At 30.2% G+C, this 22,551-nt stretch overlaps 3 protein-coding genes across 9 annotated transcripts in view; 1 reads left to right on the top strand and 2 right to left on the bottom strand.

Annotated features, from left to right (window-relative positions):
* Positions 1-6,117: 6,117 nt before the first annotated feature.
* On the bottom strand, positions 6,118-7,011 carry LOC111641794. The gene is made up of 3 exons (XM_023388024.1): positions 6,442-7,011; positions 6,296-6,364; positions 6,118-6,228 (listed from the first exon to the last, which is right to left on the bottom strand). Exons 1-3 carry the CDS (start codon positions 6,751-6,753, stop codon positions 6,118-6,120), a joined length of 492 nt encoding a protein of 163 aa, XP_023243792.1. The 5' UTR covers positions 6,754-7,011.
* Positions 7,012-8,726: 1,715 nt separating this feature from the next.
* On the top strand, positions 8,727-10,455 carry LOC111641795. Its single transcript, XM_023388025.1, has 2 exons — positions 8,727-8,785; positions 9,080-10,455. Exon 2 carries the CDS (start codon positions 9,165-9,167, stop codon positions 9,849-9,851), a length of 687 nt encoding a protein of 228 aa, XP_023243793.1. The 5' UTR covers positions 8,727-8,785; positions 9,080-9,164; the 3' UTR covers positions 9,852-10,455.
* Positions 10,456-13,765: 3,310 nt separating this feature from the next.
* LOC111641792 (PDZ domain-containing protein 11-like) overlaps positions 13,766-22,551 on the bottom strand; it is a 38,794-nt gene continuing 30,008 nt past the window's right edge. For 6 of the 7 annotated variants that reach the window (XM_023388021.1, XM_023388020.1, XM_023388019.1 and 3 more), the window contains exons 6-8: positions 21,005-21,052; positions 14,000-14,060; positions 13,766-13,837 (exon numbers count right to left, since the gene is read on the bottom strand). In XM_023388021.1, coding sequence (XP_023243789.1) covers positions 13,773-13,837; positions 14,000-14,060; positions 21,005-21,052 — 174 coding nt within the window. In that variant the 3' untranslated portion in view covers positions 13,766-13,772. Of the gene's footprint in view, positions 13,838-13,920; positions 14,061-21,004; positions 21,053-22,551 lie in introns of all 7 variants that reach the window. The other variant, XM_023388022.1, reaches the window with a different exon arrangement.

Below are 22,551 nucleotides of genomic sequence, written 5' to 3'. Positions count from 1 at the left end.
TAATCAATTCCAATTCATTTCCCTATTTTTAAAATATAGATTTATTTTGCAAGTAAAAACATTAGTTACGCATTTTTCAAATAAAATATTTTCGAGTTTATATAAAATTTGCTTGTTAGATAAACTGTTAATAAATCTAATGGTAATTTTGCAGGTAATTTTTAGAATAAGTAAAGAAATTGAATCGTTTTCTTGGAATTTAGTTAAAGAATTTCTTAATTTGAATCATTTTATATATTACAATATAACATGGGAATTTTACATTAAATTGTAATTCATTTTATTGTAACATTAAAACTTTACATAGGGGAGACCGGGACAAGATCGACATGTTAAGNTAATATTTTTAAATATCAGTTATATTCTATCTTAATTTAATTGTTATTTTTCACACAATTTTTATTAATTGTTTCAGGTGCTGAATTTACTTTATTCTATTTTATCTTCTCTCATTGAAGTAACCGGAGTTATGAAGAAAAACAGGTGCTATTCAAAAATCGGTGTAAATGTTGCAGTTAAAAACGAAAGTGTCGTCAATATAGTGTAAGCTGTTTATCCGCATCAGTCTCAATACTCTTTTCTCTTAAAGATTTTAAACACTTGTATACAAATTAGTTTTTGTCATAATTGTGAAAAAATGAAACATATCTTGACTATTCTCACAGTACATATTGAGTAACTTCGCATTTATGTAATGTTAATATTTTAATACATTTGTATAAATTAAAACGTGTAAGCTTAATGTAAATTATTGAAATGTACGTTTGCTGTGTATTTTTAGTTTTCGTTTTAATACCGAAGTGATTTTTGTTTATCCGAATTTTCGTTAAAACTAATTGGTTTTAATTTCATTTGATATAAACAGGATTTATGTATATATGTGTAGGGAAAATCTTTAAAACTTAAGTAGATATTTTGTATATGGAAATACGATAAACATATAATGTTATCGTGAAATTCTAATATTTTTTCTTAGTGTTTAACGCAGTTTGTATATTATTTTTATTGTGTCAACAAATGTTTTATATTGGGCGCACTAATTATTCTACATTTATTAATGTTAACAGTGATTTTACAAAGATGTAAGAAAATAATTAAACTAAAAAATAAAATAAAATGCTAATTCTAAGAATTGTGCAGTGTTTTTTATTTATAAAGATGAATTAACAGTAAGTTTAGTTGGAACAGTGTAAAACAGGTGTTTGCAAGCATCATTCTGTATTAATTAACAATCAAGAAAACAACTGTAAAGAACAAGCGAAATGTCTATAAAGCGGTTTATATATATNGTTTCAATACCGGAGTGACTTTTGTTAATCCGAATTTTCGTTAAAACTAATTGGTTGTAATTTCATTTGATATAAACAGGATTTATGTATATACATGTAGGGGAAATCTCTAAAACTTAAGTAGCTATCTTGTATATGCAAATACAGTAAACATATAATGTTATCGTGAAAGTCTAATATTTTTTCTTAGTGTTTAACGCAGTTTGTATATTTTTTTATTGTTGTGTCAACAAATGTTTTATATTGGGCACACTAATTATTCTACATTTATTAATGTTAACAGTGATTTTACAAAGATGTAACAAAATAATTAAAGTAAACAATAAAATAAAATGCTAATTCTAAGAATTGTGCAGTTTTTTTTATATATATATAGATGAATTAACAGTAAGTTTAGTTGAAACAGTGTAAAGCAGGTGTTTGCAAGCATCATTCTGTATTAATTAACCATCAAGAAAACAACTGTGAAGAACAAGCGATGTGTTGATAAAGTGGTTTATATATATATATATATACAGTAGTGGACAAAAGTAGAGCTACCCTTGACATATGTATTATAATGCAACCTCTCTATTTTTTTGATTACTTATTACACAATTAATATTGTGATAGATGACAAAGAGCTAAAAAAGACCAAATACTCAATTGAATAAACAAATGTTATTTTAAATCTGATGTACAAAAAAAACGAAGTTTTTATATTTTACACTGCGACAAAAGCTAACTAACGAAATTGACGCTAAAATACACACGTACTATACAGTATTTTTTTTTTTAATTTTTATTTATTACGCATACTGGATACACTTTTTGATGCGGGGAGCAAAATCATCTCCCAAAAAGAACAAGACACTTAAATACAATAGACATAAGATTACAATTAAAAATTATAGGCCTATATTACAATATTAATTTAAATAAATAACAATTTAAACATTAAGATTTAAAACTCAAATATAATAATTAGTTAAAGTTTAAAGTTAAAGTTTGGGAGCATCTGTCAAAAATAATACAAAACCAATAAACAAGATTAAAGTAAAACAACCAAATGAAAAAGCAAATTGCTTACCTATAAAAAAAATAATAAATTGGTAACGAAAACACAGCACTGACAGATGTTCCTCTACTATACAGTACATACATATCCATGAAATTTTTTTGGTAATTTCTTTATCTTTTGGGATGAACAGTCTCAAAACTTGGAAATTCAAAAAATTTCAGAGAATCAATTTTGACACGACTCAGCTACTTTCCCTTGTTATACATACACAGAAAAATTAAAATGAAATAAATCTAATTAAACTATTCGAATATTATTATACTTTTCTGAATATAATAATCTTAACTAAGAAAATAATTACAATAAAGTTTTATTGATCAACTTACGTAGCAAAAATTACGTAATTTTATTTTTGCTACGTAATCTTTTGATTGTTTGTTCTAGTATGAAAATACCTTTCGCAAATTCTATTGTAGTTCTGTGTCCTACGGAAATTACGCTTTACTAAATAAGTTAATAAATCAATATTACCAATAAATGAATGAAAATATTCGGAACGTCTTCAATCAATTATTGATTATTTTGATTCGTTTCCGTATTTTGTAAAGCGCAATTTCCAATAGATATCAAAGTACAATAAAATCTGTAAAAGTGATCTTTATCATAGAACAAACATGCTGTTTTAAAAATAGGATTATATAACGTCAATTCAAAAATGATAAAACGTTAATTCTGATTACCTACGTAATACCAATTAAAATCATTAATTTAATATCTGTGTAAACGGATTAATTCTTGGGAACGTAGCGATTTTCCGTTACGCAAACCTCTTCAAAACTGAAATATTACAAACTGGAATAATGGTTAAGTGCCTAAACCCCCGTTCGTCACCACGTGTGGGTCTGCCGAATTCCAAAGTAGCTTGCTAAAGTACATCCTCTTTTATTCTACAGGGTAAAAAATTTTTAAAACAAGTCTCTTATAACAATGTACATTGTTAAAATTAATGTCTTTTACCACAATATAGGTTTAAAGTATTGTAAGGTAGATTCAGACGTATATCACATCATTAATCAATTTGTTTTGATTATGTATATTAACATAAATTTCAATATTAAACGAAAAATATTCTTCTCAATATTTTACATTATAATATGTTATAGAAAATTTTTAATGTATTGTTTAATTACTTAAAATATATTTTTATGTTTATCATATAATCGAGATGGGTTAGTAATAATAATAATGAGGAATCCTGAATAAAGAAGATTCTGCACTTTAAAATGGAGACGTTATTGGATCCATGGAATAAAGTAAATTATACAAGTATTTAGGATTTTAACAGAACATACACAAATAAAGCAAAGATTAATTAAAGAATACCAAAGTAGGTTAATTGCTATTTTCAGAACACAGTTAAATGCAAAACACAGAGTTAAAGCAATAAACACATATGCCATCCCAGTACTCACATACTCTTATAGAGTTATACATTGGACTCACACAGATCACGAGCAACTCTAAAGGAAAACAAAACAACGCTTACTAAGCATAAACATCATCTTAAATCCGACACAGAAAGATTAACTCCTGTCACGTAAAGATGGCGGACGTGACTTGACTGACACAGTTAACCTTTACTACAAACAAATACTGTCACTGTGAGAGTTTTTCTGCAAGAAACAAGAAACATCACAGTTACATAAAGCAGTAACTCTAGCAGACTCAAATAACACGCCATTAAACTTACACTCACATCATACAGACTCGACACAACATATAACAATCATAGACACCATTAAGCATGTCAGCTCAAAAGGCACTCCATGGCAGGCATCCTTATGACCTGGCCCACGATTTTGTTGACAAAACTGCGTCAAACAGCTGGTTAGATCGGAGATGCCCCTTTAGGGAGGAGGAAGCTTTCATGATTGCCATACAGGATCAGGTCATAAACAATAAAAACTACAGAAAACACATACAAAGATACAGCACTCACAAATGACACATGCAGAAAATGTCACCTCATACCAGAAACTATACAACACATCAATTCTGGGTGCAAGCTCATGGCAGAGACAGATTATTTACACAAATATAATCAAGTAACAAATATAATACATCAAGAGCTTGCAAAGAAACACAAATTATTAGACATCCGCGAACCATACTACAAGTACATTCCACAGACAGTATTGGAAAACAACACGCACAAAATGAATTACGACATAGCCGTAATCACAGATAAAACAATTTACCAGAACAGACTAGACATCATACTCATTGACAAACACAATAAAATCGCACACATTATAGACATAGCCATTCCAAACACTCACAATGTACAAAACACATGCACTGAAAAATTTAGCAAGTACACAGAAGTCGCCCAAGAAATAAGGCACCTGTGGAGGATGGATAGGGTGTATATTGTACCTGTCGTTCTCTCCTGTACAGGTGTGATACCACACACACTACACAAAAGCCGGGAACATTATAATTGAATAAAAATACATACTTCTACAAAAGGACACTATATTGAATGCATGCCATATTGTTAGGAAATTCCTGAATACAAACACTGACACGCTTATTTAATTTTAGTTTTTGGTTGCTATGCCTTGACTCTGGTCCGGCATACTACACAGCAACTGGTGTNTTTTTTTACTTGAATTTCATTAATTTAAATGATTTTTAAATCGGGGATGATACATTAATTACTTATATAGTTTAACGGAGGGAGAGGAATGTCGGGTCTACGCGTATTAACACCTATAACTCGAATAACTGCTAAACAATAGCCAGGTTGCGGCCGAAGTTTTCATCTCTCAAACGTGAACATCGAACGTCGAGCGCCGCTATCTCGTAAGCAGCGCTCGACGTTCGACGTTCACAAAAACTTCAGCCGCAACCTCTCTAATAAGAGAACGTATAACCTTCGATGACTTTTAATAAAATAGAATTATAAAACGTGAAATAATTCATGCGTTTCAGATTATTCTATTAACTCGATAAACCAGATCTATTGTCAAGGTAATCGCTACCTTATGGAAGATGATTATATCGAGATGGTACATTAAACACCTAATGATATAAAACATTAACTTATATGTTCATAATATTTTATATCTTCTATGAAATTTACAAACATTTTGTATATTATATGCTTTAATACATACATCTATTGATAGAAAATAATTTGTTTTAATAATGCATTTATTTTTCATATACAGCTGTGGATATGGACGAAATATTTACACATTTATCGGTAGTATTATTTATTACAAAAATATTAGAATTTTTCCATACATTTTTCATCTACAAGAATTCTAATTTACTATGTAATTATTCAGTTAAATTATCGGACATCGTAACTTGTTCAACAGGAAAAAAAAATCTTTTAACCGCATTATTAAACAAACAAACAATAATCTTCACAACATTTTGTATAACAATAAACTGTATTAATTATCACTATTGCAAGATGTAAATATTACAAATACTTTTCATTCCGGTGTCTTTTTAAGAAACTGTTGTATTAGTCGTTGAGATCTTTTCTTTAATTCTAGAAATTTTTGAAGAGCAACTTTTTTGGTCAAGTACTCCGGTGAGCTCAATTAGTGTTGAGAAAACAGAGTAAAATCCACTCATAACCTATTAAAATATAAAAATGTCTGACTTTGAAGAAAAATTATTAATAATTGAAATTAAAAATTTCTGTGAATAATTAGATGACCTTTTTTTATTTAATTTTATTATTATTATATAAATATAAATGTTAATTAATATTATTATATGTGTAGTATTAATTTAACATCTACCAATAGTTTACAAACTATTTCTTCCTACCCGAATAAGAAAGTTCTTTTTCACGTAAAAGAATCCCCCAATGGATATTCCAAAAGGTCTTCCTCCAAATTTCTTCATGAACCCAATCACCTGAAATGAATATTTTAAATTAAATAATATTTAATCATAAGAATTAAAATGAAAGATAATACAATACTTTGAATTTATACTCCGAGGAAAGAGGCTCCGAATAGAATTTCCCAATTGAAATGAAATTATCGTATACCTGAAAAAGTTAATGAATTTTTTAAACATTGAAAAACTATTTTAAGAAATACTTAATTACTATTACGTAATACTTACAATCGATGTAAATGACGAAAGTGCCCAAGACACTGAAAATAATCCAAATAAAAGAATCGATGCAAAACCAGATATAGCTAAACGTAGGACGAAAGGTATCTTAGCGAAAAGAGCTCCATATAAGAAAAAACTGGATTCGTACAGAAAATTTATATATATAATAGGAAAAAGAATACTCCATTTTTCGTTTAGTTCTTCAATACATTCCCACAATTCCCACAATTTCTCTAACAGATTTGGTAAAAACCATCTAGTTGCTCGCTTTGCATTTTCTAATTCTTTGGAGGTTTCCACAAGTCGTTTCGCTACCATTAGTAAACCAAATGCCGAGAATAGCAACACACAACATATGTGTGACAACGTATAAATTGCCCATAACTGAGTGACTATTGTGCAGCCAAGTAGTATTTTATCATCACGTATAAATTTGGCTAAAGAAATATAACTAAAATATGTAAATATTGCATAAAGTACTACGAGAAAAAATAAAAACAATGCCACAAGAATAGAAAAATATCTTTCGCATTTCTTAATGAAATCTTCTTCCCCGTCGTATTCCGTCTTAAAATAATGAGCATTTATTTTTCTTCTTCGCAGAATACTAAACTGAAGAGCGGCATAAACAGCAAGACCTAAAAAGACTATTTTGGCATAAAGTGTTTCGTTTCCGAAAGGTAGGAAAACTTCCGAGCATAGAACGTTTGAAGTTATTATCATCATTATAAGTAATGATAATGCAAACCAGAAGAGAAACTCGATAAATCGCTGGTAAATTCTGAAAAATATAGAAAATGATTTTTCTTTCGACTTTCGACATTTACATGGTTTATAGAAATCCAATCCGAAAACTTCTGCAGTAGATAAAAGCAGTTGCATCTTCATTGCATTACATGTATATAAAGGATGTAATTGCGTTGATTTAGACATGATCGAAAAGCCTTCGATGGTCTATATTAATGACTACACTTTAAAATTTAATTTTATAGAAATCCGACTCCTACAATTTCTACAATTGCAAGTACTTCTTCATAAAGAAGCCAAAGCGAAATGGACTGAACTGCTCGCCCAATACGAATACGTTTGTAAAATTTATATTGATTTCTGCGATTTAATTACATAAAATGGAAGAAATCTTACCGATTTGTTATTTAGAATTTTATTCGTTTCTGTTATATACACAGAAAGGTACGTTTATGAAATTAGTAGCATTATTGAAGACGTTGCAATTTAAATTGGCCACATTACTAAAATTATTTTTTGACGTTTGATAAGTTATATTGCTGAACTATGAGCTATAATAGAAATTCTATATAAAGGACTGTCACATAGGCAACTTTAATAATGTTTTTATCGATTTTCAATTTCTACCTTTTACAAATAATTCCGTAAATAGTTTAAACTTTCTATTTGTTCCTCGATAGAAAAGATAATACCAAATTTTAAAGATTACAAACATCTTCCATTGGTTTACGAAATTGATTTACCGCTGCTTGAAATTTTAGAAATATGTTATATTAAACGTTTATAATATTGTATATCGCGTTACTCAACTGTTTATTATGCACTATTTGCATTGTTTTGCTACCGAAACAACGTAATAAATAAGAAAGTGTGTGCTTATAGATGTTGGAATTAATAAAATTATTTTAGCGCTCAGCAGAAATATGTAAAAATTAACAATTCCTTAATTCAAAGAGAAATCTTTTAATGTTAAGAGGAAGCCTCAGATATATAGACATTATTCAGCTTTATGATAATTTAATTATTAAATAAATAAATTAAAATATGTTCTAAAAATCGTATTTGTTTTGACATGTAATAGGATAAAAGAAACTCTCTTACATTAAAAAAAAATTTAATTTATATTCTTCGATTTCGATATACTCAAAATGGGCGGTAGCATTTTCTGGTAGGAAGTGCAGCCTGGCATTGTGAATATGTCACAACACTGGGATGCAATTTTTATTGTAACTTTAATTTATTTAATTAATTCAAAATATATGCTCTGCACCTAAAGTTATTAGCAGTGTCTTGCCTCTGTACGTCATACTTTTTCTCATAACAACAGATTCATGCTGATCATCTATCTAACTCGGTCGTGGAGAAAATTTTTGTGTTAAAATCACATGACTTTTGGTCTAGACTGGAAGTTTTTTATACAGTTAATGTGTTTTTGTTATTTCTTACTCCTGTTTTTAGGTATTCGGTATTCGGCCGAATACCGAATAGTAACCGAATATTCGTTACATCACTACTCATAATGTCACCACGGGCAGTGGTGACATTATGAGTCCTCTGTATATGTAAATAGAACCAGAACTTTCACCATCCGGCCGTAAAAAAGGTAAGGATGATTAGAAAGATCGGCGATTATCATCCTTCTTATAATTTTTTCCATAATAACTCTTGTTATTATAGAAAAAAAATATCGTGTTTATTAATCACTTCCATCTTCGTCTCGTCCTTCCTCTCGGTCGCTTTTGCATTTTCTTTTATTTATTTATTTTTTTCACTAATAAACTTGGAAATTTTTTTAATATATCCAAACGATCCTAACCTTTAAATAATTTGTTGTAATAAAATTTCTAAGCCCAAACATTTTCTAATTTCTTTATTTTTAAATTATAACTATTTTAAGTCCTAGCTGGCAACACTTTATAGACGCTACGGTTGGCAACAGCTACAACGATTTGTAAACAAACTCGTGGGTTGTTCGGAAAGTGATGCAAATCCGCAGGAAACGTCCAAACGACGGTTATACAAAGAGGAGGAGAAAGAAAATAGGCAGGAAAGACACGACTTTACAATATCGTGCGGCCAGATTGAGAAATAATCTTCGTTGGAAACACCAGAAAGAGAATTTGGGTGTTAAAAATCGTGTAAACGGAAGCAAAAAGGATGATGAAGAACACGAAAAAGCGATTCGTAAAGCATTAATTCTCATAGAGTTAATATTAAGTGTCCAGGAATCTCTGAGTGGTGACGATCACGACGTTCAGAAAGCTGCTCGTAATTTAGAAGAGTTATTGCATCATCAATTCAGTTTCTTGTCTCTAGTTTATGCACCATTTATAGTCAAGACAGTTTTCCAATGTCGAAAATATTCTGGGAGCGAAGAAGTGAAGCGTGCCGCTCGAAAATGTTACGACAAATTCAGGCGACTCTTCGGGGTACCCTACGGAGAGAAGTTCGAAGACGTCTTTCAGAACGACGTCAGAGATTTCTGGAAAAATCAGAACCGCACGTTTGAATGGGAACACTTTCCCGTTAATGGAATTAATGGGAAAATTAAACACCAAAAAGAAGGAGAAGCAAAAGAAATCGACCGTAACGGCGAAGAACGGGAAGGTTTGGACAGGACGCGGTCGGAGTTAGTAAAGCCCGGGGAAGTTACGAACGGTACTGCATAGGATGCAGAACGTGGTCTTTTTACACATTCTTTATACAAGTGCACTTTTGTTGTCTGTTATGGTTTGAAATATTACAACGAAAGATCACCGATACAATATCGATTCGAAGAAATTATAACTTTGAAAACTTGAAATCGTGACTGCAAAATTATGTTCCTTTCTTAGACGTGTCTGAATTTCAGACTAAAGACAAGATACTATGTAGCTACTTTGTAAATTTAAATAATTTTTTTTAAATATAAGTATTTATACATTAAAATGTATTTTATCAGATACAGAATGAATAAAATTGTAAACTTCTTAATTAAAACAGTTTTAATGACACTTCTGGAAAAGAAATATCATTCACAATTCATATTTATTATAATCTGTGATAAGTATGTTTTCACTATCTGACTTTCGAATCTGCTATTTAGAAAAATTTTATTCCAATATCTCTCTTGAAACTAAAAACAAATGTCATTTTCTTTTGAAATAAAATCACACTTTCATACATTTAAATTGAAACGGTTGTGGACAGTTTCTACAAAATATTTGTTTTCTCATAAACTGTTTCTTCAGATCACAATGATTACAAACATGAATTTTAATCACTGACTCATGTTTGTATAAAATGTTTGATCAAAAACATTTTGTATATTAAAACCTTGTAAACATTAATCTATAAAAAATTACAATAATTTATTTGATTTGTTGATAAAGATATTTTTTGCAAATAACTTTTTATATACAAATATAAAGTTTTAAAATAACTAACTAAATATAAGTCAAATATAACTAAAATTTAAAATTTTGTTTTGTATAATATGAAATAATAAATGTTACAAACAACCCGACTCTACATAATATGTTAAAGATTTTTGTAAATATTCAATTGCAAATTTCAATTTTATATAAACTTGTGTCAGACATTTAGCATTTCTGCAGTGAAACTATCAAAGAATACTTTGAATATCAAAACTTTATGCTTTCAGGTTTCCAGTTATGGTATTTGCATAATAATAGAGCATTGACAAGTATACAAAGATAACTAAATGACTGTTTAAAGGAGAATATGATAAAGCAATGCATTTTATTTTGCCACAAAGATTTGTGATATTTAAAAGAACTTGCAAGTTAGTTGAGCTTTGTAATATAATTTTGGTATGTACTGTACACTCATTTTTAAGTTGTAATAGTATTAATGTTTTCGTCTTGAAAGTTAGAGACTTTTGGGTATTAGTTTGAACCCATCAAAATCCTACTAGGCTCAGGTGAAATGAGTAATTAGGAGTTTACTCCCTGGTTAGAATAAATATTGGCAAAGTATGATAATAATCACTTCCTCATGACTGAAAAGTTAATTTTTATGCATTTTATGAAAATATTTTGTACTGTCCTTTCCTAGTTATTAAAACTAAAATAACACTATTATATAACTAACTGATTCCAAATAAATGCTAAAAGATTGGGATGTAAACAATATTTAATTAAAATATTTATGTTCTATTTCTTTTTTCTATTTTACATACTCTATACTTAGATTGCCATAAATCAGAAATCCTAAACATTGAGATGAGAGAGTGGTGTACAGTGCAATGCTGAATTAGAAAGGGTACCTTTCACTTCTGATGAGTGAGAAATGAGCATACTTTTCAAAACAGTTTAGATGGTATGGAAAGAAATAATCTGTATCAGGGAAATCTTACTAATTTAGCTTTTCCCATTAGACTTCCTTTTGTTTTTATCATGTCTGGTAATTCTTTCCCTCAAATCATTTAAGATTATTTGGCAAATAAACAACAATCTAGTTTAATACTTTTTGTAATAAAAATAATACATATAGTTGAAAATAATACCACTTTATTTAAATGAACTTTTTTTTCACATATTATTTAATACGCTTCTTGTTATATTCTTGTTATTTTCTAGTTAAGAGCACCAAGGTATCATGTTGCCTGGGACACACACATACTTAGCACCAACTCTGTATGTGTGTACTGTATAATTTACTTAATATAAATAAATAGGTACATTCAAATATAGTCACAATAAGTATGCAAATACATTTAACATTCTAGCAATGGTACACATGATTCCATGTAATTCAAACAATTCTCATTGTTACCACAACGTATCCCTCTATATGCAGCCCTTTTTATATTGTACTTCTGCATTTGACATGGTAACAATGTAATTCTTAGTTTTTTTTTTTATTTGTATACTGTCTTTGAGAGTTTTGATCAATGTCACCAACTCAAGTGTTTCCACTAAATAAGATAGAATAACCTAACTATTGGAAAATTTTTTGACTAGTGGGATATAAAATTTCTGATTTCATCAATTGATTATATCATTTATTAAACCAATAGTAATAGCATAAAAGGCTGTGAGTTGATGTAATCAGGATAGTTTTTAGTTGTGGTCTTACAACTAAAACCTATCCTGATTCATAAATATTTTGTTAATCTGGCAATTCTGAAAGTAAATGAAATATAAAAATATGAAATACAGTATGTTTTATATTCAAAGATGATAATATGCAGTATATACATTTGTCCAAAAAATAAGCATAACTATCCAATCCACAGGAAGAGCCCAGTACAGTCTACTGAACGAATTCTTGTCAGATTAGAATCTGGAGAGAATAGGGAACCCAATGCAGTCCCATAAACATTGCAGAAACCTGTTTGGAAGTGGCAATATCATGGTCTGAGCAATATTATGCTTAATGGCTCCAAGTTTTTGCAAGGTGCACTTCTGCAAAGTAGATGTGAGACTGGAACCTCTTGTGAGACTTTTTTTGAGGTGCCTTGGGTAGTGATTTCATTTTTGTGGACAATAATGTCTCACACATAGGGTTGAACTTGTCAATGACTTTGTTGACGGTAAAAATATTCATTGCACAGAATGACCAGCAAGATCTCCAGTTCTAAATCTCATGGAATGCATTGTATGACAAGCTGCATCCCATCAGCCACCGAGAACATTCAATGAGCTTCAAGACACTCTTGTTTAAGAAAGGACTTGCTGTTTAGGATGTGCACATTCAGGAGGCAACCAGCAACCATATTAATCATTTTCTGTGCAAGAAGATTTAGGACAATGCTTAGTAGGTTTTCTTGTTTTGGTTTTGACATAATTTAGATTAAATTTCTGCTTTTCAATTATTTTATTGCATAAAGAGTAAAATGTTCTGCTTGCATATCAAGTTTCTCATTGATCTGACTGAGATATAGGCCAAATTAATGGTTATACTTACTTTTTATACATGAGTGTGTATTATCAAACTTTTCAAGACAAAACTATGATAAGGCACTTATGTATTTCTTTGCATTTAACTTTGAATATAATTAACTAAGTTTATCTCATATCATGTGACATGTGTTGTATAAGCCATATTATGTAATATTCCAGAAAAGCTCACTCTACAATTTGGAACACTCCTATTATTATAGTGCATTTTCTGACACAATAATTTTGCCATTCTTTAAACTGAAAAATAAAAATATGAAGTTCTCAAAAATTAAGATATATCTTTAGAAGAATTGTTTTGATAGATCTGTGTCCATTAATTTCAGCATTATTTCATCCTAGTCTCACAAACATTTGGAATACTACAGAAAAAATAATCTAGTGGTTAAATTAAAAGTCCAAATTTCAAAAGTTAACTTTTATCGGAAATTTGAATTTTATGAAATTTTATACCAAAAATTCAATTTACGTGATTCTGTTTTGTTTATTTAATAACAGAATCTACTTATTTTCTCCAATATAATTTCAATTACCTAAATTATTTTGGAACTAGAATTGAATATCATTATCTTGAAATAAGACAACTTATTTTTAAAAATATATTTTGAAAATATTTAAACAAATTTTACATCACAAGGAGTTTAAAAAAATATTTTATTAATAAACAAAAAAAAAATCAATCATATGCTATTGAGGACTGCTTAGACTTCCGTGACTCGATAATGTGGATCTCTCGTAAGTTTTTCCATATCCTGGAGGAAACAAAATATATAAATTGTGTGAATACATCATACGCACATAAACAAATAAATTAAACTTATTTATTTAACTATATCTGTATTGTTTTAATCTAAAAATTCTATTTGTTCATTTGTTACTGTTTGACAAAAGGTGCCTTAAATTTTTATACCTACCGTAAGGAAAAAATCGAATTTGCATTTCAATATCTGTATGAGATTTTAAAATTTTTACGGCCTGAAAGAATACAAATGACATGTCACATAAGATATATTTGATAAAGTAATGAATGAGTTATAAAAGTTTAAGAATTTATCTTATAAAAAAATTTGTCAGTTCTGCTTTAAGAAGCTTCCTTTATTTCAAAATTTATTTGCTCAGCACTTTAAAACTGTTGTTGAAAAATATGAACTGTTACAAACAGTTCTATAGCACTGTTTGTAACAGCAGAGGAGTTGACAATAACCAGATGTAAAGTGCCGGTTTTGAACAAAAAACAAGGAAACTAACTAGATTCCTGAGTTTGGCTCCTAAAAATGATCAACCAGAGGAAACAATGTGAGAAGGTCAAAATGAAATTAAGTAGCTAATCCACATAGCCAGATCCAGAGCCAAACAATTAAACTTGAAGGTGACACAATCAGTGCAACAAAAGTGATCACAAGTGCCAAATTTAAAAAATGTTCCATGTTTGAATCTGTTATACAGTAAAAAATGTTCTATGTTTGAATCTGTTATACAGTAAAAAATGTTCTATGTTTGAATCTGTTATACAGTAAAAANATTTATCTTATAAAAAATTTGTCACTTCTGCTTTAAGAAGCTTTCTTTATTTCAAAATTTATTTGCTCAGCACTTTCAAAGCTTTGTGTTTGTCTTCAGACTTGTTGAATTATTTGAACATTTTAAATTTCTTTCTTTCTTTCAGTTTTACTATTTAAAGAAAACAGAATTTTCTGAATCACTTTTTAGCAGCTCTCACCAGTTACATATTCTTCTACTCAGAATATGTAACTTGATAATGACTACTAAATGTTGGTCCATTATTAACCATATTGATGGAAGATAGGTAATTAGTTTTATTGTTAAATTTAAACAACCAGTTTAGAGAATTGACAAAACAATTCTAATATTTCTTTGAATTATATAAATTTCCATGAAGATAACACACAGATTATTCAATTCAGATTTTTGATTTGATGAATTTTTATTTCTAATTTTTCTTTTTTTTTAAAAGTAAAAATTAAACAGTCATTCTCTTATTATCTGACAATCAAGATTGCCATCTGCATTTAATATCCAATCAATTTTCCTGTTTTTCTTCAATTGTTTCTACCCTGTTGGGACTAAGAGAGCACATTACAAATTCAGAAAGGCTGGCAACAGAGTGCCCTAGCAATGAAGGGCATGGCCCAACATATCTGAAATAGACCACGCGTGAAAAATTGCAGAACATAGACCAGACTCAAACCTTGGTCCTCTAACATGACAGACCGACAACTTTACTGTTTGGCCTCTGGCCTCAATTTTCATATGATATTGATTTTGAAGAAAGACAAAAGCCTATTCAAAGGGGTTCAGGCCAGAAGGAAAGGACAGATTAAAGCAAGAAATACTGAGGATGACCTGATCAGATAAGCAGGAGGGACAGGAATACAGATACAATACATGATGCTATAATAATTCTAACTTTAAAAACACTAAACCTATATACCAACAAATTTTTATAACAATTGTAAACATTTTCACCTGGGTTGAATGGGCATCATCTGGCAAACTAATTGCTAAATGCTGAAAACAAACAGGGGATTGCAGAACATGTGTGAAGAGAGGAGGTGATGTAAGATGTGAGAAACAGGGAGGGGGAGGATAGTAAGATTTATAGTTCGAAGAAAGACTTCCATGATGTGGGGAGTCAACATCATGAAAATTAATAGTGGTTTTTTTGCAGGTGGCCTTATATATTTTCACCTGCTCAAGATGTTTGAGAAAGGGTTGCCTGGAAGAGTTATACAGTAAAAGTGCTTTGCGGAATTCCACATTGATGTTAGGGTTGGAGGCATAGATAGCCAATGCCATGTTGGCTAATCCTTTTGTGATGGATGTCTGATGTTCTTTGAGGTGGGTGTTTAAAGGGCATGTTGTAGCATCTATGTATTCTAAGTGGCAGCTGGATCTATGATCAATGACAGGAATAGTGTATATGCCTGGTTGAAGGTCCAGATGGTCTTTAGCATTGTGGAGGAGGGAAGAAATTGAGGGACTTCTATGGAAAGCTAAACAAAAGTTATTTCTCTTGGATATTTCCTTGTAAAGAGGAGCTAGCTTCCTGTCATAAGTGAGGATCCTATAACTTGTGTCCTGGTTGCAATTTATCTGCGAGGTGGAAGTGGTGGAGGAAAGGACATATAAGGCCTTTAATAGTATATGGGGAGTAGCCATGCTGAGTTGCATAGTGGGTGATTGTAAGGTGCTCTTTATCTCTATCCTGTGTGGATGAATGCCCTTCAAACCAAGGTCCCAAACCCCACCATCTTGATGGTGAACAGATCGTGGGAAGAGGCAAAGATGAATGTTGGGTAGTGTATACATTTTCAGTAAACCTGAGTAGATATGTGCTCATTGGATGAGGAAAGCTAGAGGTCCAGGAATTCAACCCTATGTTCATTGTCCTGTTCAAGGTAGAGCGTGAGATTGTAAGAGTTGTAGTTGATTTTTTGCAAAACTTCTTTTGTGTGAAAGTCTTTCTTCAAACTATAAATCTTACTATCCTCCCCCTCCCCATTTCTCTCATCTTATGTCACCTCCCCTCTGCACATGTGTTCTGCAATCCCCTGTTTGTTTTTAGCATTTGGCGATTAGTTTGCCTGATGATGTCTGTTCAACATGATGAAAACTTTTGCAATTGTTATAAAAATTTGTTGGTATATAAGTTTAATGTTTTTCTTCTTCATGCCATATCCGGTCATTCCTGACTTCAGCAAGCACCTGGCGCAGGTTAGTTAATGATTAGTGGTGCGCCAAGGTGAGTCTTGGGGAAGTTAGTATCAGAGTTACCAGCTCTGTATAGAGGTGTTATGCAAGGAAAATAATTCCGTTCAGAAAGTCTTTTAAGGGGAACTGGTCCCTATTCAGGCATTACAGACATGGAGAAAACCCGGAAAACTCCACGTGGCCAGCTCGTCCAAGCGCAAGTGCAAACCCACGACTGAACTCCCAGTGCTCAGGGAATGCCAGTTTAGTGTTTTTAATTCTAATTTAACGAGTTTGAAGCGGCAGTTTTCTTTGAGCAATTATTTATTATGACATTGTCACAATGTCAGGCTGAAATTTTTAATCATATTTTTAATTTAATTAATTTAAAATATATGCTCTCCACCTCAAATTAGTAGTGGCTTCCCCTGCACATCATACTTTTCCAGTTAACAATAGAGTCATGCCAGTCATCTATCTAACACCTTTCAAGGAAAAATTTTTGAATTGAAATAACATGACTTCCAGTTTGCATTGGAAGTTCATACAGTTAATTGGGACCTACTGCCTCTAAAGATTCTATATCTGGTCTCGACTTTCAACTATCTAACTCCATTCTTGATATTAAGGAAAGACAGATGGATGGATGATGGAGGGAATTTATAGGTCTATAATTTTTTCAAATTGCAGCCCAATAAATTAGTTCCATGCCACTTAATTAAAGATATTTCAATAAAACAATATCAAATTTATATATTTTATGCGAAAATTTGAAATAATCATATTATTAGTTTATTTTCGTTCCTTTATTGTTAATTGTTTATTTAAATTCCATTTAATTCAAAACTTGATAAAATTTCAACTAGAAAACAAATAGTTTTTTACTTCTATAACAAATTCTGGTATTCTTTAACATTATCAACTCTATAAAATTTAAATAAACATATAAACTCCAGTCCAGTGGAGTTTATAACAGTGCAGTTGCATATGAAGACTTTGCAGTAACAAAATATTACATAAGCAGTAGCTGCTGTATGCTGTAAGACAAGCTGAAAATACACAAAGGATGTTCACAAGGAAAGAACACAAATGATACTTGCAGAAGAAATGATCACAAATAAAAGTACTACAGTTTGGTAGGAGGGAGTGAAGGTAATTGTGTGTGACTTTACAAACAGTGCTATAAGAATGGCAGAGGAGTTGACAATAGCCATATGTAAAGTGCTGGTTTTGAACAAAAAACAAGGAAACTGACTAAATTCCTGAGTTTGGCTCCTAAAAATGATCAACCAGAGGAAACAATGTGAGAAGGTCAAAATGAAATTAAGTAGCCAATCCACATGGCAAGATCCAGAGCCAAACAATTAAATTTGAAGGTGACACAATCAGTGCATCAAAAGTGATCACAAGTGCCAAGTTTAAAAAATGTTCCATGATCAATACAGTAAAAAATGTTCTGTGCTTGAATCTGTTAGTGTTCAAAAATAAAGACAATCAATCTGATGAGGTGAAAAAAACTTAAAAAAATATTTAATCAAATGCAATAAGTACTTTAATAACTTCTATACAGCACATAGCAAAGTAATATTTTGTTTATTTCAAATTCTATTATTTTACTGGAATGTCTTTTTAATATTATAAAAATTTTCCAATCAAAATTTTTATTTAAAAGTTAGTTTAAATTCCAATTTTATTTTTCATGAGTGTAAAGTANAATATATTTATTTTGTTTGTACAAAATAAAAAAATAATTTTTAACGATACAATAGTCTTTGTTAGGCTTAACATCGACGAAAATTCAACGCGAAGCGACACGCAACGGATAAAAATTTCGACATCGGATACGTTAAACTATTTTTTCGTACGTAAATCAGTTATCCGGACAACCCGATTTTCCAATTGATTCGTAAAATCGACGCTCTACTGTATTGGAAATAATTGTTTGTGATACAGCTTGTACATATTTTTATTTTCCATTTTTTCTCCTATATTCTTCCTGTATAAACTGCATCAAATTGAGAATGATTTTTAATGAAATTATCCTATAATACTACTATTGCTACCTTGAATTTACCATTTTTTCCCTTACCTTTTGAGGATTTGATGAAATATACTAAAAGCTGATTAGTTAGATGATCCACCATGGCAATTGAATTATACTTGAAACTAATCTCAAACATATTTATCTGGAAAACTTCTATCTCAAAATTTATTTTTCCCCTGTATTTTCAGCCTAAATTCAATATATTTTCCATGTTTATCTCAAATAATTTTCTCCCAAAACCTCTATATCTCAAATTATGGACTGAAGTGTCAATTACAATTTCAAAACCGGAAGATTACATTTTAATAGTTGAGAAGCATCTCTTGCAATATAGTACATAGCTGTAATTAATGCTGCTTTTCTCTGATTGGCTGAGGGTTTTGTTTATTTACATCAATGCAACACATGGGCAATCACGAGGGGAGATGCCTCCTGGTAGGACTTTAAATGGGAAACTGGCACCCACTTAGGTGTTGTGAAGAAAATGTGGAAAACTCCATGTAGCCAGCCCATTGGTGAGACACAAATTCACAACCAACTACCAGTGTTCAGTGGTTTTATCCATGTGGTCACTAGTGAGATGAGGCTAAGAGTTTGACTTATTTCTAATTAGTTGAAGTCAGATATCAGAAACTATTGACAAACTATTTTTGTTCAGATATGTCAAAATGTTTTATTTATACCTAATACGATTATGTACTGAACTTGCTATTGTAGTTTAATAAAATACCATAACTCTAATCATACTTATTATTGTTTACTGTATAAGAACCTCTATCTCGAAACCTGTCTATCTCAAAGTTTTTCTTGTTTTTGTGAGATTCAAGATAGACAGGTTCAACTGTATTTTCATAAATTAATCAAAAATCATTAAACTACTATTAAAATTTTCTTTACGAAAGCACTAATACAGTTTATTGAATGTGTATATTGTTTAGACCAAAATGCTCAATCTGTTAAAGTTAAGTATTAAAACGCATGCTAATAATTTTGACAAAATCATTAGCAAGTGTATAGATTGTGTAACATTGGCTGCATTCAGGAGACGCAACAGTTCCAAATCAGTTAAGTTTTTTCTTGCTGAATGTCCTCTACAGTAGCACTGTTTCAGAACATGTTTGGTGTTTTGACGTCACATTTAGTAGCATCTCTCATTTATGCTACCTATCACTAAATGCAACTGACCAATGATGGCTGGTATTATTTTATATGTTTGATTACTGATATTGTGTATTATTTTAATTATGTTAGATTCAACAGAGCCAGAATGATTTTATGATGATTTGTCAGATTCCAATATAAATTTGACGGGTCATCATGAATTTGAAAAGCATAATGATATAGGATACAACAAAACTCAAGTTTTGTTGATTGACTACTGCAACATAATCTATGTTGTTGTGGTTAATCGACAAAAGTATACAGTAGTAATTAATCAACTAAAACTTGTTATAAGAACAAATTGATCAGATTCTTCGTTTTTCTTAATTGTCTCTTTCTTCTTTATTACCATTTTTTAAAATTTCTATATAAAGAAGCTAAAAATATTTTTAAATATTTTTAACTCCTGTTCCAATGCATATGTTACTCATCATTCGGCAGATGTAAATAGGTAATAGCTACTGAAAATGCCTTTGCTCAGTGACAACTGTTGACTCTGCTGAATGCAGATGTTGAATTGCCAACTGACATCAGTTGGTTAACAGATTCAAACGATCAAATCTAAAAAGTACTGTACATATTTCTACTATAAAAAGATATTTATATTCAGTGCTGGCTCTACGGTAACTTTCACCTGATGCAAAACTGATTTTTGCCATCCTTGCTTCCATAGTGGTTGACAACAGAGAGAAATTCTAGTGCTGGCACTCTTGCATGAACTATTTATACACAACTTTAATGTGCATTTACTGTATTTGGCTTATTTTTATGTACTCTCTCTGTTTTTAAATATTTTTACTGCTTATTTTACTTCATCTCTCACTTGGCTGCTTGAGTCAATTTCCTTGTTGCCTCACTCATTGAGACAGTCCCATTTATATTGATAATAGCAATTTTTCATCAGTTTCAGATATAAAAGACTACCTCATTTCTCTCAGTTCTTATTTTGTATAGTCTAATTATTTTCATATTGATTCAAGAAAAAAATAATAATAATATTTACCTTAGAATGTTCAATATCTTCAAAATTATATTCATTGACAGATAATATCTGTAAAATAAATGATTTACAAATGTTTGAATTTAAAACATTAAATTAAACCACATTTCTATTTTTAATGTTAAAACACTTTTAATTAGTNATGTATAACCAGCAAATCAAATGGGGTTGTACTTTACATATGACAATATCTAAGTTAGAAGTATGTTAATGTAATTGCAGACTTTCATAGCTATTGATCAAATGGCCTAGGAGTACATAGCAAACAAACAAATAAATAAATATCTTTATATATAGTCTTTTATTACGATGTATTGATTAGACCTTAAATTCAAAATAAAAAAATACATAATAGTAAAATTAATATTAAATAAAGTACTTATTTTGTTTTGCCTTACATCAGTTTTGATAACGAGATTGCTCAATAGTAAGCGTACATCTTGCTGACAATTGTTATTACATAAAAACTTCGTAATTTCTGGAATTAGTACACTCTTAAGTCAAGTTTGGTTAATTCATTTTTCGGATAATTGACGCTCTGTATTTTTTTTTTAATTAAAGAAACTGATGAGCATCATCTTTATCTTATTTCAAATTTGGTAAGTTTTCTTTAATTTTGATTAGGAAGAAGATTTGCATTGCGATGACTTTTGCTTTATTTTATGATCATGCCACTAAGTCCACATTCCATTATCAGTTACTGTGTTTTTTAAAAAATTTTGTCATCTACAGTATATATTTTAGCAAATCAGAAACTTTTGAGAAACAATTCTCTAATCTTCTGTTCTACAATTAGAAACAATAAGATATTTCTTTTTATCTCTATGTCCTTACTGTTTTACTTTTTTGTTTCTATATTGTCTACTTGAACCTTGTTTATTAATTAATAGGACTTATTACACCAGGTTCTATTAATAAACAATGTCCAAGTAGACAATATAGAAACAGTAAGATAAGATAACTTTTCCATAATACATTGTGTCCAAATCTTCAGTCAAAATTGTCCAACACAAACAAAAATTAATTCTACTTTAATGCAATTTCTATGATTGTCAATCTTTAATTGGCTCTCACTTAAATAGGAATTTTGGCATTTCTGTTTATTAAAGAATAGTCATTTATTCTCATTTTAAAGAAGATAAACTTCTGTGTAAAGTGAACATAGTTTAAAATTTGCATATGGCTAATGAAATCATTTCTATGAAAAACATCTATGTAATCATTTGATAAGTTTTGTTATGTTTTTTTCTAAGTTTTTGATACAATTTAATGCATACAACAAAAATATGCTGTGCACACAAAAACAAATGTATAGGAATGAGTGCCACAGTCTAATGCATAAACATAACGAAGAATACTTGGTAAAATTTAAGAAAGTTATGCACCTTTGTAATATCTATGCCATTTGTAATGTCTGTGCCCAACTTTCACCTTAGAACTGTGCACCAAGTTCTAAAAGGATTTGTAATGTATGTCTGTGTCCAACTTTCCTATCCTAAGGATAGGAAAGTTGGGCACAGACAGACATTATAAATCCTTTTAGAAGAAGC

This window comes from Centruroides sculpturatus, unplaced genomic scaffold (assembly GCF_000671375.1).
Source record: "Centruroides sculpturatus isolate CEXI.00-Female unplaced genomic scaffold, Cexi_2.0 scaffold1614, whole genome shotgun sequence".
Lineage (NCBI taxonomy): Eukaryota > Metazoa > Arthropoda > Arachnida > Scorpiones > Buthidae > Centruroides > Centruroides sculpturatus.
The sequence above is the reverse complement of the archived record's forward strand: the minus strand, read 5'-3'. Positions and strand labels throughout refer to the sequence as shown.

What these genes read in the sequence shown, in the direction of transcription:
- LOC111641795 (XM_023388025.1), top strand. Translation starts at nt 9,165, where the DNA reads ATGCAAATCCGCAGGAAACGTCCAAACGACGGTTATACAAAGAGGAGG.
- LOC111641794 (XM_023388024.1), bottom strand. Translation starts at nt 6,753, where the DNA reads ATGGTAGCGAAACGACTTGTGGAAACCTCCAAAGAATTAGAAAATGCA. An exon ending in TTTCGTCATTTACATCGATT is followed by an intron (nt 6,365 to 6,441) that starts GTAAGTATTACG and finishes TAACTTTTTCAG; the next exon opens with GTATACGATAATTTCATTTC. An exon ending in CCTCGGAGTATAAATTCAAA is followed by an intron (nt 6,229 to 6,295) that starts GTATTGTATTAT and finishes TATTCATTTCAG; the next exon opens with GTGATTGGGTTCATGAAGAA.